We start from the raw sequence: 16,098 nt of genomic DNA on the forward strand, positions 1-16,098 counted from the left end.
CGTGATAAGACCACTTTTGAAATGTGTCGGCCCAGCCGACGCGGAGCTCATACTGACAGAGATTCATGAAGGCATCTGCGGACATCACATGGGGGGAAGAACGTTAGCCCACAAAGCTCTCCGAGCCGGCTACTTCTGGCCTACCATGCTTGAGGATTCCAGAGCAAAAACCAAGAAGTGCAAGAATTGTCAGATGCATGCTCCGGTGATACATGCTCCTTCCCGAGACCTGCAACCGGTGCTTAGTCCCCTTCCATTTGCGCAGTGGGGGATGGATTTATTAGGACCATTTCCGACGGCCTCCGGAGGAAGAAAGTACCTGATCGTCGCCGTCGACTACTTCACCAAAAGGGTCGAAGCTGTCGCGGTACCTGCCAAGACCACGGCGGCCGTAAGAAAGGTGATTTGGGAAAACATCATAACTCGTTTTGGGTTACCCCAAGTCATGGTATTTGACCACGGCCGAGAGTTTTGGAGTGACATGGTGATGAATTGGTTGGAGGAGCTCGGTATCAAATTTGCATAATCCTCCGTCTGCCACCCTCAGAGCAACGGACAGGCGGAGGCAGCCAATAAAACAATATTGAACGGGTTGAAAAAGAAGGTTGAAGATCTAAAGGGAAGATGGGCTGATGAACTACCCGGTGTCCTGTGGTCACTTCGAACCACGGAGAAAGAAGCAACGGGATACAGTCCATTCCACCTAGTCTATGGGTCCGAGGTCGTCCTGCCAATTGAAGCAGCGGTGCCGACATTCAGAACGCAAACTTTTGACCCGGTCGAAAATGAGGAAGGCCTGAGAGCCTCCCTAGACCTGGTCGAAGAAAGTTGAGACGCGGCACGGCTTAACTTGGCAGTATATCAAAACCGGATAAGAAGAGCATATAACCGTAGGGTCCACAAAAGGGACTTAAGAGTAGGAGATCTAGTCCTAAGAAAGTCGGCCGCAACCAACAAAGGAAACATCCATGGTAAAATGACGTCCAACTGGGAAGGACCCTACAAGGTGGTTGAAGAAATGAGGTCGGGGACATACCGGCTGACGGACATGGAGGGTGTTCCTCTAATGAGCCATTGGAACACAGACAACCTAAGGAAATACTTCGTATAGCGGCGGAGGTGTCCGAGACCATTGTGGGCACCCCAACGCTTGATTATACCTTATGAAGAGTGATCCAGGTTTTCCATTGAAATGCTTGTCCCCTCCGTAGTCGTACCAAGGTAGACGCCGCGCCAACGCCGGCGATCACGAGTAGACGCCACGGCCAAAGCCGGCAATCACTACAAATGGCGATTGATACTCGCGAAACGACCAACATGCTTAGGAACGTATAAGTACGGTTGAGAACGCAAATCGACCGCCTCGGCCAATCCGAGAGTGGCAGAGGAAGCGATCAATATGTCTCAGATACGAACTTATTTGTCGAGCCGTAACCCCGATTGCCTCGGCCAAAGCCGGGAGTGACGGGGACACAACGACCGATACGCTAACATGTTCACAACGGCGGTTGGGAAGCGCAAATCTGACCGCCTCGGCTAAGACCGGGAGTGGAGGAGGAAGCGACCGACATGCCAACATGTTTAAAAAACGTTTAAGTACAATTGAGATGCGCCTTCTAACTGCCTCGGCCAAGCCGAAAGTAAAAACGAAAAAGCACTCAATATGTTGAAACGTAAGAAGACAACTGAATGGAGGCAAAATAAACAAACTTTATTGAAAAATGTTTAGAGGTGAGGCAAAACAAAGTCGACGGCCGTCCCCATAGGGATAGCCTAAACACAACCTACCAAAGTTTAACAAAAAAAACAAAAGGTACAACAAAAGGTTACAGACATAAGACTTGAAGCGCCAAAAGGATGGTAGGGAGGAAAGGCTCAATAGTTGGCCTCCGAACAGCTGAAGCTGTCTGAAGGGCCGGGTGAATCTGGTGACGACCGCCCGTCTCCCTATGCTTGTTTCTTCTCGCCACTGGCAGCAGTAGCAACATCACCATCAGTAGGCGGCCCAGAAGCCGACTTGGCAGCTTCGCCTGCCTTGGCCCTCTCAGCTTCCTCCCTGGCCTCCTTCACCTTAGCATCCCGGGCCGCCTTGGCCTCAGCTTCCTGAGCGGCCTTCGCCGCCTTTGCCTTCTCCGCAGCCTTTGCCTCCGCAACAGCCGCCTTCTCATCAAGAAGCCGGTCAAAATCTTTCCACGGGAAGGAGCTTTCAGGAAGGAGCTCTTTGATCACATCCCTGGTAGCATCTTCAGCTTGGTCCCGGTACTGGGCACACATGTCATGGATGATGACGGTCTTCAGCGTCTCAATGTCCTTCTCCCTCAGAGCAAGGATAGCCTTGGTGTTCTTATGCTCCTTCGCCTCAGCCGAATGCAAGGTCTTCCATCTCTCCTTCTGCCCAACCACGGCGTTATAGCCGCCCTCAAATTTGTCCCGCTCCTCCCCGCCTTAGCGGCATCGGCCAATGCAGCCTCAACCTTGGCCCTCTCGGCTAGGACCGCCTTCTCAGCGTCCTCCCTAAGCTTTCGCTCAGCGAGGAAATCATTTTTGGCGGCCTGGAAGTCCTCCTTCGACTTCTCGGCCTCCTTCTTAGCGGCGGCAAGATCGAGACTAGGCCGTTCAAGCGCAGGGCCAGCTCAAGCCATGACCTCTTCTTGCTCGATAATATGATTGGCGGCTAGTTCAGTCCACCTCCCCAGCCTCTTGGACAACCTTCTGCCTTCCGCCACAAGCTGAGCAGGGGAAACCTTCTGGGATGAGGAGTCAACGGTGGCATTTTTACCGCCCGTCTGCACAGGCTGCTTCTCCAACTGCCGTTCAGTGAGAACGACAGCCGGCAACGACTGATCTACAAAAAACCCAGACAAAGCCTCCATGTCAACATTCATTGACATGTCAGAAAGCCTGTCATCAGGAATGCCCAATGAACCTGCTAAATCCGAGCCATGGGTTAGATCCGTACCAGTCTTAGCCTTCTTGGGCGAGAGGGTGGCTGGTCCCTTTCCTTTCCGGCCTCATTGTAACAAGAAATAGCGGGGAGCTCGGCCTCTTTTCTCTTATTTGAAGGAGGAGGACCCTCCACAACAGTGACCTCCTCTTCAACATCGACGACCACCCGCTCCTTTTAGACTACGGGGATTGAAGATTGAGCTGGAGTTGACGCCGTTGCCGCCGTAGACGTTGTCTTTGGTCTCCGGTAGCAAAGACGTTACCAAAGAATCTGCGCTTGAGCCGCCACATCCAAAGTGCCTTCACCGCTTTGCTCCATAAGTTCGTGAGGGCCGGTCTGCGATCACGTGGCGCGGCCTTAGGATGCAGCTCAACAACTCTCCCGTTCTCGTCAAGTCTCAACCTCTTGAGGACGGAGATAGGCAGTTCCAAGCCAAATCGGTCTGCAAAAGAAACGAAGCAGAAGTTAAGCAAAAAAAATAAAACAAGGTTCAAATACAGAAGCATAAAAAGCAAAGATGGGCCTCATACCGACCCCACTCACCCTGGCTGAGGGCCGGTATGAGGCCGACGTGGCAAAGCGGCTCATCCTGAAGAACGATCTGCGTCGGGGGCATCCATCCCTTCGGCGTGCCATCCTTCTCAGCCTCAAACAGCTTCATTGCCCGCGTTTCGTCCTCATTAAGATAGACCTTCTTGGCGTCCATCTTAAGCTTATTCCGGGAGACGTATTTGTCATGATCCCCTTGATTCTCACACCGCAAATTGACGCGGCTCTGAAAGGACCGGGGCAGCGGAAAGTCCTCCGGAACCTCGACGTATACCCACCGCCCCTTCCAGTCCTTGCAAGATGTCAACTTGGAAACGGTAACATAACCCGCCTCGGTCTGTATGCTATACCACCCCGTGCCACCTAGGGTAGTCTGCCGAAGATGGTGGAGCCGGTGGAATAGGTTCACCGTTGGGGCCTCCCTTTTAAAAAGACATAACCATACAAAGCCAATAATCGTCCTGATGGCCAACGGATGCAGTTGGGCCACGGTGACATTCATGGCTTTAATTATGGCAGCAACGTATTCATTCAGAGGAAACCGGAGCCCATACTCCAGGTGTCTGATGTACACGCCAATACAACCCTCGGGAGGGCAACAGACGGCCTGATCACCCTCAGGAACAATTATTTTATACCCTCTGCCGAAGGAGTAATGATCTTCAAAAAGGTCAGAACCGGAACAACTAGCGAACTTGTTCGTCCAAGCACGATCAGGACCGATCGAACAAGCGTCGCCGTGCCACGAGAAATGCGGCCTCTTTACGACAGAAGGGGTCGCCTCATCATCGTCATCATCAAAACCCTCCAAAAATTGCTCATCAATTTCAGGAGAAGGCGGCTTGAGACCCCCAAACCCTATCGGGGTGACAACCAGTGACTCCTGTTCATCAGGATGCGACGGTTCGCCCCCCGGCGCAGAGGTACTGGGTTGAGCATCCGCAGAAGACATAATGACAACAAAAACTTAACAATTAAAAGTTGAAAAAATTTGTTTGTTTACCTTGGAAAAAGTGCTACGCCGAGTAACGCTTTGAAGACTAGAGAGAAATTTCTTCGGAAAAACTAAGAGAGAGGAAATTTTTTTTTTTTGAGAAAATGAAGTTTGATGGTCAAAAAACGGGGCACACTGCTCTATTTATAGAGCAAAGCCCATGAGGCGGACCAATCATGGCAAAGCCCATGAAACGTCCACCAATCAATGCCAAGCCACGTGTCAAGCATGCAGCCACGTGTCAAGCATGCAGCCACGGAATGTCAATCGACATACAGTTACCAAACTTCTTCGACACGCTCCTTGGTATCTGCTTGCTAACGGCCAGCTGATCAACAAAGCAAAGACAAAAGACACGGGGCAATCAAAAGTACAAACGACACTCTCAACCTTGGTCTCGGCCAGCGCCATTTTCTTTTCCACATAAGATGTCCATTACACATCCATGCGGAGGGGGGATACGGTACGGCCTGAACAGAACCAAGCCGAGGAAGAAGAAGCCGGGGAAGAAGTTCAACATGCGCAGAATACGCTCAACACTCATCGAAGGTCCATACCACGGCATAGACTACGCTGGGGGCAAATTGATGGGGCATATTCTGCACCCGCTGACCGAGTCAACATATTGAGCAAGGTCAAAGCCAAAAGACAGCAAGTCAACGTATTAGACAAATTTTAACCGACGCAGCCGACTGTCGGCTGTCACTGGGTCTCGGCTAGGCAACTAGCCAGCCGGGAGGTATATCCGCGTACTCACATCCAGTCCCCTCGGCATGGAGTCAACCAGGCCAGCCGGCCTGTCATGGGTCCCTCGGCCGAGGGTAGAACAGTCTTTCCACCTGCTAGCCACTTGGCCACTTGGCCACTACGTGACAAAAGGTGAAAGTCTATAAATACTCCTCAATCCTCATTGAGAAAACGATCCACAATTCATCCAAAAACTCACTATTAATCTGGTATAAACTCTCTTATCTCTCTACAATATACTTTGCCAAGTAACACACAACTTAATCTCTTTAAGTTTACTGACTTGAGCGTCGGAGTGAGTACGCTCGGTACCAAGCCGAGCCCTCAGTTTGTTCATCTTAAACAGGAAAGAGCGAAAGGAAAAGACAAGCAAAGACATCATTCAACAAGTTTACGTGGTCACAAATCCTGCTCCGGAATTACACCCGGAACAAAAGTATAACAGCAGGAATAACGAAGAGAGTGTGAAAAATTAACTAACAATTCGATTTTAGGAAAATATTAATTTATTTAAATATAGGATTTTGACAAAACTGACGGGTTAACCGTAAAAATAGCAGTAGTTAAAGAAACAACAATAACCGAAGATGTAGTCAACGTAATAGAATTAACACGGGATGTAATGAAAGTAATAATATTAACGCGAGTGGTGGACGTGTCTCATAACTTGTTGATTAATTTTACATCTCATCATAATTTCAAGATATAAATTATAAATGTGTGTGAACCAAATTTAACGAATCATATTTCATAGAACATAAAATTTAAATGGTAAATAAATGTAGCCTGAACATAGCCGGGCACCAAACCTAGTGGTCATATAATCATAAACGCAAACGCATCATTACACATTAAATATTTAAGCAATTATTTTAGAATTCGTGCAACGCACAGACAATAAACTAGTTTGATAATAAATCAAGAATTACTCTAATTACTCGTACAGTCGTACCCTATACTTGTGCTATACCAAGGTCGTATTCAAGACCAGTTTGACAAATATAATACCCGTTAGTCACAAGAACATTCTCTACTGGATATAAAGGATTAACATGAAATGTTCTGTCATATCTTTTTCTATTTGAAAACAAATTATTCAAAACATAAACCCGTCTCATAATAAGTAATCCTGAGATACAAGAATTTGTCTCCTCCCTAACATTGTGCCACCGTGCCACATGCTTTTTTATGAATGTATGTATGTATGTATACAAGGCAAAAAGCGTACTGGTAACTCCGGTTTTTAGTAAGCTTGGTGCCGTTGTTAGCCCACTTACCACGGCTAGTAGACATAGTAATTTAGATACGACACTTCAACTAGAGACCTACATTCGGATTTCCTGACCCGGCCGCTGCAACACCCATGCCACCAACAAGATCAGGCACAACTTTTGGCCTGTCTTTGTCTGCTGATTTGAGAAGAGGCGCTCTATCACCATTCATCTCCGCCACAAGTGCATCAATTTTTCGAAACTGAAATGGCCATCTAGAGTTATACAGAAATTGTCGAAGATCAAATCGGTTGTCCTCTGGTGAATAACTCTGCGGAGAGCAATTCGTTACATAAAGATCTATAACAAATGAGTTTGCTCGTCTGGGGAACAATGTTTTACCAAATTAATCAAATATAAAAGATACCTCGGCATGGTAGGAAGGTGTAAGTACAGTCATCTTATGTCGATTGATAGAGTAGTACTTGAAGAAGTACTTGACCTTTTCTCCAATCTCGGCAGGTGTCATCCTTGATCCCCATCTAAAGCAAAGATTCTGCACAAAGATTATTTTAGGATAGCAAAAGCCAGGAGTTAGGATGAAAAATTCGACACCAACTCGCAAACATTTTCCAGATACTAATAGAGTAGTTATTCTATTTCCAAGGGCAACAAAGATTCATAATTATTTGGATTTGAATTTGAATTTTGATTGAATTTAGCAAACTGGTTTCTGAACTCTCTATGCTTCTTAAATTGTGAAGTACCAGAGTGTCAATACATCATCATTCTGAATGAGTGTTGTGGGGCTAGAGAAGTCTCCCTTGTGCTTTTAACAAGGATAAGACTGCCTACAGCCGGGAACCATTGAGGCACAGGGTAAGTTGTTGCATACTCCACTAATTAGAATAGTGTAAAGCAGCCCGGTGCATGATGGCGTCCCCGCAAGGCGAGGGTCCGGGGAAGGGTCCCACCACAAGGGTAATAGCAAGGGCAGAAGTAGTGAAAATTGTTGATATGACTTGAATATTTGTTTTATAAGAACCGATATTCGAGCAGATTATTTATAGCCTAGACAAATGGTTCTAGATCTTGCTAACAACTGAAAGCTTGAGACCCATCAAATCATACTCACCGTGTCACTAGTTTATACTATACCTGCAGGAAAAACAGATTGAAGTCCTAGGTGGCTAAGAGTCTAAGACATCAATGTGCAAATTTTCAGGATAATTATTTGTTAATAATTTTATTATATTCAGCAACATTTCGCCTATTTTCATCTCCTGACAGTTTATAAAGCTTAAATTGTAGACATCGCCTACCTTAAACATGGATACTGGACCACAGCGAAAAATTTTACGCAATCTTCCGTAGATTGAGAGCTCCTCATAAGTCATGCCCATGTCCACTTCATCGAGCTGTAAGAACAGAAAACCATTTAAGCAACTCTAGATCTATAGTGCATGCAGGAAAACCAGTAGAAGTGAAAGTGAAAAAATTCAATGTCATCTTATGAAAAGCATAAAAGGCGAGAGGGAATCCCCAGCCCTTGAGTTGACAAAATTATGTTTCTTAAACCGCTGGTAACCGAAATCTTCACTACTACGCTATCTAGATTATTTTACGGACATAAAAAGGTCCCTGGCTAATGTCGCACAATTCTGGCCACATGTCCTTTATAACATCAGTAAGTCATGCATGAAAATGTCGAGAATAACCCAAATAATCATTTAACATTTGATCTCTTTAATTTACAAGGGTAATGCAGATCATCTCACTGTGAAACTGTCTCGTATAAGGTGCTATTTCATATATGGTACTCCTGATTTTAGTTTGGAGGGATAAAAGTTGATGTTATCTTGTCTGTTTGTCGGAATGTACTTTCAAATTTAGCATCTGAAAAAAGCTTAAGCTATTACCAGGAAGTCCAAAAGACAGAAGCAAGACTGATTCAGAAGGTAATGGGTGCCGTATAGTGAGCTTGTGAGCATAGACAAGGATTTCTTTATATGAGGTACGCCAAGTCGCCAACCTCTTGCAGAGAAGTTTAAAGTTCTTAATTACGCCTCCTGATGGTCATAAGTAAAAAATCTGTCCACTCCTTTAAGTTAATGTTTCCCTTTAAGTTAATATATAAAAATGATAGTTTGATTCAAGTATTCAACTAGTAGCGTACTAGCATCTGAAACAGTCAACTTCACCTAAATGTGTATTCATCTTCTTAAAGAGTCACCTGGGTATAATCAGAGCGTATCGGTTCAAGTTCTGCAGTTGGAGGAGCAGCTTCAATCTCTGCCAAGGATGAGTAACCTAGGTTATTTGCTTTAGCTGCCCACTTCAAGAATGCTCGGAGATCTGTCTTACTAATGCTTCCAATTGGATTTATGTCTGCTGAGCTACAATCATACTAAGAAACAATTCGAAGAATTATCAGATATGTATTCACCCTACTAATTTCCAAAATAATACTGTTTAGGCAGATTAGCTAGCTGATAAAGTCATTGAACGATAGTACTTATGACCTAGGCTATCCCGTCAACATCAGAACTGCCATTATGGCATCCTTTGCACCTAAAAAATATGATACAATTTGTGTGATATGTCATCATTAGCAAGACAGACAATTTAAGTTGTTAAACTATAAGTATAAACAGAGGAAAACTCAATGCCAAAGAGGAAAAGCCTGTAAAAAAATTGCTAAAATTTACCTTTGTTAAGTAACCACGCAGTGCCTCATCCACATTGGAACTACCTAAAACGAGATAAAATCCTGATTTACTATGAACCCAAGGCATAAGTGATGCCAACATGAAGGCCACCACCATTCTGACTCGAGCTTGGATGTTCTGCAGTGCTAAGTTTTCAGGATTTGAACCTCCATCTACCTGAATCATAAGCAATATGCAGAAAATATTAATGGCAAGAAGAGCGCATTTTACAAAGCTACATTGTGTGTCAGCTATCTATATAAGTGAAACAGGGTAAATACCGCTGCAGGCGGTAAAAATAAGTGAACCACCTATCATTCTTTGAAGTACTCCATCTCATTTACATTGTTCTCATTTCACTTAGACAGTTAAATGATGCTAACTATGACCAATAAAATGTTCCAACTTTTAAGGATGATCATATGAAAATTGTCGTCTTAATAAGTACAATGCAACAGATTTTACATTCTACTTTTATAAAAAGAAGTTAACTATTTGAGCTGACATCTTTGACCGTGAGAGTCAAATGGAAACGATAAAGCGGGTTCAATGTAGTAGTAATCAAGGTCAAAGTCCCAAATGTAATGATAGAAAGTATTCAACATTTACATACGTCATGCAGCCAAAGTATTCATCATATACGAGTGTGGAGAGAAGATGGGGTTTTTCTTGTTTACCTTGTAGCGCAGACGTTTGCCTGTTAGGGTATGAAACAATGTTAGTAGAGCTGAAATGACAGTGTCTATGCTGAGGTTGAGGTGCCATGCTCCAATTTCATCTGCAAGCTTTCTAGCTCGCGATGTTGTTTCTTCAGAACTGCATAAATATTTAAATCTGAGATTTACGGCTTTACATGAGTACCTTACTACCTTTACGACTGCCCAAGTATAGAAATGCCAATATTGTTGAATACTAGACCGAGAAGCAATTTAATATCAAAACATCCCATAGACTCACTCTGAGAAAAAGATGCTTAGATCAATTATCAATATGAGTGCATAAATACTAACTATATCTCCAAAGATCAACTCAGGAACACATGCATAGTGCATGAATGCATGATACACAAAGCACATACACGTTTCTGAAGTTGCCCGAAACAACCACTTTTCACAAAGTAAACATCTTATCACAACATGATAAATTATCAATATGAGTGTATAAATACTGACTATATCTCCAAAGACCAACTCAGGAACACATACATAGTGCATGATACACAAAGCACGTACGCGTTTCTGAAGTTGTCGGAACAACCACTTTTCACAAAGTAAACATCTTATCACGGCATTTATAAATTGAAACAGCCAGTCTTGCATGATAGCATATGTATGTAAGAACAAGGGTGTAGAAAAGTGAAAACAGATGCCATAAAAATATTGGGACGAATACCTATTTTCAGTTCCCATGAATACTGTATAAAATATGCGTTTGGCAAACTCCTTGCTGTCAGTCGGGAACTTCCCATCAGTATACTGTCCAATTCTTATTGCATCCGCTTTGACCTTCTCATCTCCATCCTTAATTTCTGCAGAAGCATAACGAGAAGACACTTAACACAATCAAGTTTCAACTACCAAATCCATGTAGCAATAACCTATCAGTGTATTGCCCCCAGCAAGCCATAAAGGAATGCAGCAAACAAGCATATGCCCTTTTCTCCCTTTACTCTAAATGACACTATGTTTCCATTTCCAATGGATCGAAAAACGCGCTACTTTGGTCCTAGATTATGATGAAATTTAGCAAATTGGCTGCACCTCTTTCCATTATCAAGTAGCACTAAATGGACACAATTCTTGACACAATTCTAATTACGGGTCATCCATGTGAACCCAATTCTCCGTTATGGATTTATGGGTCATCCGGAAATAGTCTCCCTGTGTTGACACAGGGAGTAAGGATGCATACATCTAAATTCTAACCTTTACTAGCAAGCAATTTGTGGGATCCCTCGAGGCACTTACTTAAACAGCATTATTCTCTCTCGAAAAATGCCATTATGCATGAAATCAGAAGAACTAGCTGCAACTTAACGAGCAAGCTAACGAGAATCAAGTTTGCTTTCACCTTACCTTTGACAACAAGCTGGCACATCCAACCGACAATAGCAGCAACTGAGGAGCTATCTGCACCACCTGAAAGGGGAAGCAGAAATCCAGAAGCTCCACTTCTTCTCAAGTAATCCCACAGCCAGCAAGCAGGCCCGTTGGCTATCTCCTCCTCCGGTTCATGATATCTAATCTACAAGGCATCAATGTAACTCATTTACGCTAAATGGGAGGAACGCACATTGCACAAGTGAAATGTAAAATAAGAAAATCCTTCTCTTGATAGAAGTTAGCACTAAGAAGTAAGAACCAAAATTATCCCAGCAACACGGTAATTGCTCAATACAAAATTAGCTTATCCCAAAAATAGGTTTTACGAAAAGTAACTTGATTGCTCTAACATTAAAATGTATACACCTCTCCGCTTAGTGTATAGATTGTCAGTCTGATTACTCCTGAATCATAATGGCAGCATATTTCATGCAGAACAGCTTATACTAGCAGATTTCTAATGTCGTGTAACAGTTCACTTCCAATATACGAGGAGAATGCAGTCACTTCACAACAATGATTTCAATGAGAAGATACATAATTGACGCCCATGATTTCATAATTTGAGAAAATGTTTGGAAGTCATTTGCCATATAACTAACTAGCTATAGGGCTACCTTGAGCGGAGAGGAAAGAGGCTCTTTCAAGTGGAATGATCGGCATAACTCAACAGGCACTGAAACAAACGGTACTTTTGTTTTGCAGCTTGCTTGCTCTTGGAAACTGCTAATGGATCCTCGAAGACTGGCTACCTGGCCGAAAGAAATCATGAACCAAATAAGACAAAATGAAATTATGACCACTGTATACTGTAAAAGAAGGAAATCTTAATATCACTTACTATGTCAAGATCAACTTGAGCAACGACAACCTCGACATCTTTTAATGAAAATTGTGAACCTTGGGCAACCACATCTCCATTTACAACAACACAACAGCATCCATCTGCCAACATCAAATCATCAATCATAAAGACTAAAATTTGGCAGTTAATTATGTCATCAATTTTAATCACAATCAAGAAGTCATCCTAGCTCTCAATAAGCAGATGAAAATATCAAAATCTGAAAACCAAAAATAACAATTTACCATAATATAAGCGGCCACCATCACAACCCTGATGATTACTATACATGTAGACTCCTCCACGAGTATGTGTAGCATCTATAAAAGCACGCATGCGAACATCAAGCTTTCTTAGTTGATGATGACTTCCACTGGCATTCATAAACACTTCAACGCCACTTAATGCGAGCTCGGCATGTGGAGGATCAGGAGTGAAGAGTTCTTCACAAACTTCAGCTGCAACCATTCTGGCAGAAATCAACTTCATAAATATTTATACAGCGCCAAGAGAAGGAAAAACCATCTAGAGACAGCCATTTACAAAAGAGGAATATATTACTGATAGATGGCAATGATGTTCCATCGTCGTATAGGAAACAGAACAAAAAGGATGTCATTAGTTAATTGATGGAATGGACATATGGTAGACATTCATTTTATATACTCGACCTTTATAAAAAAAATATATAATCTATACATAACAGGGTTGCCTTAACAAATATTTCTAATCACACAGTCAAAGAGCAGTAATATGAGACATACGTATCCAAGAACTCCATAAATCCATAACCAAAAGGCACTTTCGTTTGAGATATGGCCTGGGCAACGTCAGGAGGTAGCTGAAACTGCACTATTTCGTACTTATTTTTCCAAGTGGTGAACCATCGAAGCTCTCTATAATTTCCATCATTAGCAAGCCACATCTTCGGACGTATCATGATGATTTTTCTATCCATACAAAGAACTTGGCAATTGTAACGCACCGAGTTACTAAGAATGGGCATTCCAAAGCTGCAGAGTATCCCATCTGTCCAATCCCCCACCAAAAGTTCTTTCAAGCACTCCCATCTAAAAATTCATCAGCAGTAATCATATTAGTTATTTTCACTATTACTAAGAAATGGCTTAAGAAAATTTGAGGAACGTTATGGGCTTTATTGTTTATATAAACTAAACCAGTATTCATGAAGTTGAATTAGAAGAAATACGCGTGATTGATAGTATCAAGCTCCAAGAAATGATCTTCGCAGCCATATCCAGTGATTTCAAGCTCAGGACCAAGACGAATAGTGGCGCCGGCAGCTTTAGCCAACGAAATGGAATCCTTAATGTTAATGAGGTTAGCATCAAAGTCCATAGCCCATTGATTCAAGTTGCAAGTTGCTACCTTCAACAACCTCATCTTCTCCTTTGGTTTTCGTCTTATTTATTTATTTAGTTAATTCCGCAATAAACCATTAACTGAAATCACCAATCCGACCGAAGTTAAATACAAAAATTAATAAACTTAATTGATATCAGAAGCAAATGAAAGCACAGTAGCATAGAAAAGACGGAAACAATCCCAGGGTGGCTACATCTAACTACAAGTCTCCCATTTTCCTTAACATATACAAGTAGCACTTAAATTATAATTTTCCAATTTGTTATCATGTTAATAATTACAGTATACTTTTCCTTATGCTTGATTGTACATTTGTACATAATTGGCAAACAAATTAAGTTGTAATATACTTGAAAGATATCAAGGAATATGGTATATTTATGATTAAAGAATGAAGAATAAGTAAGCAATTATACAACATTACGATCGTAATGCATCTAAGTAATCAATCCTAATTCCTAAATGAGGAACAATAATTATGGAAGTGAACCTTGAGAGATGGTGGCAGAGGGTCGAGTGTGCAAATTGGCCAACAACTTCAATCAAATGTGGAGATACAGTGTCCGACTTGGTGGCGACGGTGTACTCGGCTCCGTGCCCACGTCCAATGCGTGGCAGTCTGGCAGATGTGTGGAACACCTCTCAACTCTCAACCGTGCGTTTCCGTTTTACTCCCTATTGTCTTTCGTCTTTGGTTTTCGGGAGAGTTTGGGTTTATATATACTAAGGTAACCCCCGTTAAAAATTACGGGTTTCTTATAGTTTGGCAATCGGGGAAGTGGTAAATAAGCCCCATACGTTTGACCCTATGTGCAAATTAGCCACATCTCTTTCTTTTAGTGCAAATCCACCCCATTAGTTATAACTTATGTGCAAATAAGCCTCACACAAGATTTTTAGGTCAATTTCTCGCCGGAGAACAATGACATGATGCCGGAAATATGACTAGGATCGAGTTAAAAAAATAAAAAATTTCACACTCTTCACCGGTTGTCATTTACCCCTTCCCGTCATTCATTCACTTGGATCAAACAACATGTCTATGAGTCTATTCTAATCTCACTCACTTTTTTCCCAATTCCCCAACTCTTTTTCTCTGCCGATATCTTGGCTCCCAAATAATGGTGTCTCTTTATTTACACATCAATTTTGCTTCAATCTACAAACCCAATTCCCGTAAGTCTATCCTTATTTGGTAATTGAAATTTCGCCCCAAGTATGAAACGAGATTTCAAAATAAAATTGGGGAAAAGTCAAGTTTAGGTATTTTTTTTAATATAATTATATTTTACAGAAACAATTTAATTTATGTTAGAGAATTGAAATTAAATAGCAATTAGAGAAGTTGATTTATTGTTTTTACTTATTTTTCATAGATACAATGAGTTCAATTCAAGACAACTTACACTTGAGCATAGTGATGGAATGAAGATAGTGATAGGTCTAATGGAGCAGACAAACGGTCGCAAGAATGTATAGAAATACCGAGATTGTTGTATAAACGACTATCCCTTGCAGTAATAAAATCATATATATATATATATATATATTTTTAATAAGTTAATCTAATCCTAGTCATATTTCCGGCATCATGTCATTGTTCTCCGGCGAGAAATTGACCTGAAAATCTTGTGTGGGGCTTATTTGCACATAAGTTATAACTGATGGGGTGGATTTGCACTAAAAGAAAGAGATGGGGCTAATTTGCACATAGGGTCAAAAGTATGGGGCTTATTTGCCACTTCCCCGGTTTTCCCAATCAATCTATCTATCTATCTACACAAATTCTTATTTGTGACGGTAATATCCGTCACAAGCTTATAATGGGTCGGATACATACTACATTATATGGAAATTAACCGGGTAAGAGGTACAAGTAGCTAACAAGAGATAGAACTAGGTAGCTAGGTGTAGTACTTGATATACCTTCTTCAATATTTAATACTAAAATTTGTAATTAAATTATTCAATTATACTACACTTCTTATGCAAATACCAAACTCTTAGATTACCATTTCCAAATTACACTCTCTAAATTCTCACTTTGAAACCCTCCCAAATTCATAAAATTAAAACCATTCCACACCTTATCTTCATCTTCTTCCTTGCAACATCACTAAAAAAAAAAGAAAAATCTTACAATAATACGTAATTTATTTTCGCAGTACATATTTTACTCATTACAGTACTTTTTGCGTATATTTTCCATTTACTACCCTTGTACTACTAACAAACCAAAAACTTAATTCTCTCATATTTCAATAGCGGAACCTTACAAATCATCAAATTACAACAAAAAATTTCAATTATGAATCAGAATTTGATTAAATTAGATGTATTTACATTCTAAAATACAATTAATTGGTCAATGTAATATTTGTTTTTATGTTCTTTAGTAATTTTGTTTTTTAATTAGGGTTTTGATATTTGTGATAAATGATAAGGATTAGTTTCTTGGTGGTGGAATCATAATTTTTAGTTTTTATCGCCTAAAATTAGACGTCCAAAGATTTCAATCCCATTTCCCCCTCGCTTTTGCTTGATTCTACTTGTGCCAGATGATGCTCCAAATTACCTTCTTTCATTGGAATTCGGGTTTTTGCGGTGGCA

General features: G+C 41.6%; 1 protein-coding gene across 1 annotated transcript; it reads right to left on the reverse strand.

Annotated features, from left to right (window-relative positions):
- Nucleotides 1-6,284: 6,284 nt before the first annotated feature.
- On the reverse strand, nt 6,285-14,218 carry LOC141642668 (glutamine-dependent NAD(+) synthetase-like). The gene is made up of 14 exons (XM_074451529.1): nt 13,979-14,218; nt 13,313-13,565; nt 12,867-13,172; nt 12,348-12,571; nt 12,100-12,203; nt 11,876-12,010; nt 11,232-11,400; nt 10,549-10,684; nt 9,834-9,972; nt 9,157-9,333; nt 8,682-8,855; nt 7,771-7,866; nt 6,876-7,004; nt 6,285-6,779 (listed from the first exon to the last, which is right to left on the reverse strand). Exons 2-14 carry the CDS (start codon nt 13,504-13,506, stop codon nt 6,555-6,557), a joined length of 2,208 nt encoding a protein of 735 aa, XP_074307630.1. The 5' UTR covers nt 13,507-13,565; nt 13,979-14,218; the 3' UTR covers nt 6,285-6,554.
- Nucleotides 14,219-16,098: the final 1,880 nt, after the last annotated feature.

This window comes from Silene latifolia, chromosome 2, assembly GCF_048544455.1.
Source record: "Silene latifolia isolate original U9 population chromosome 2, ASM4854445v1, whole genome shotgun sequence".
Classification (NCBI taxonomy): Eukaryota; Viridiplantae; Streptophyta; class Magnoliopsida; order Caryophyllales; family Caryophyllaceae; genus Silene; species Silene latifolia.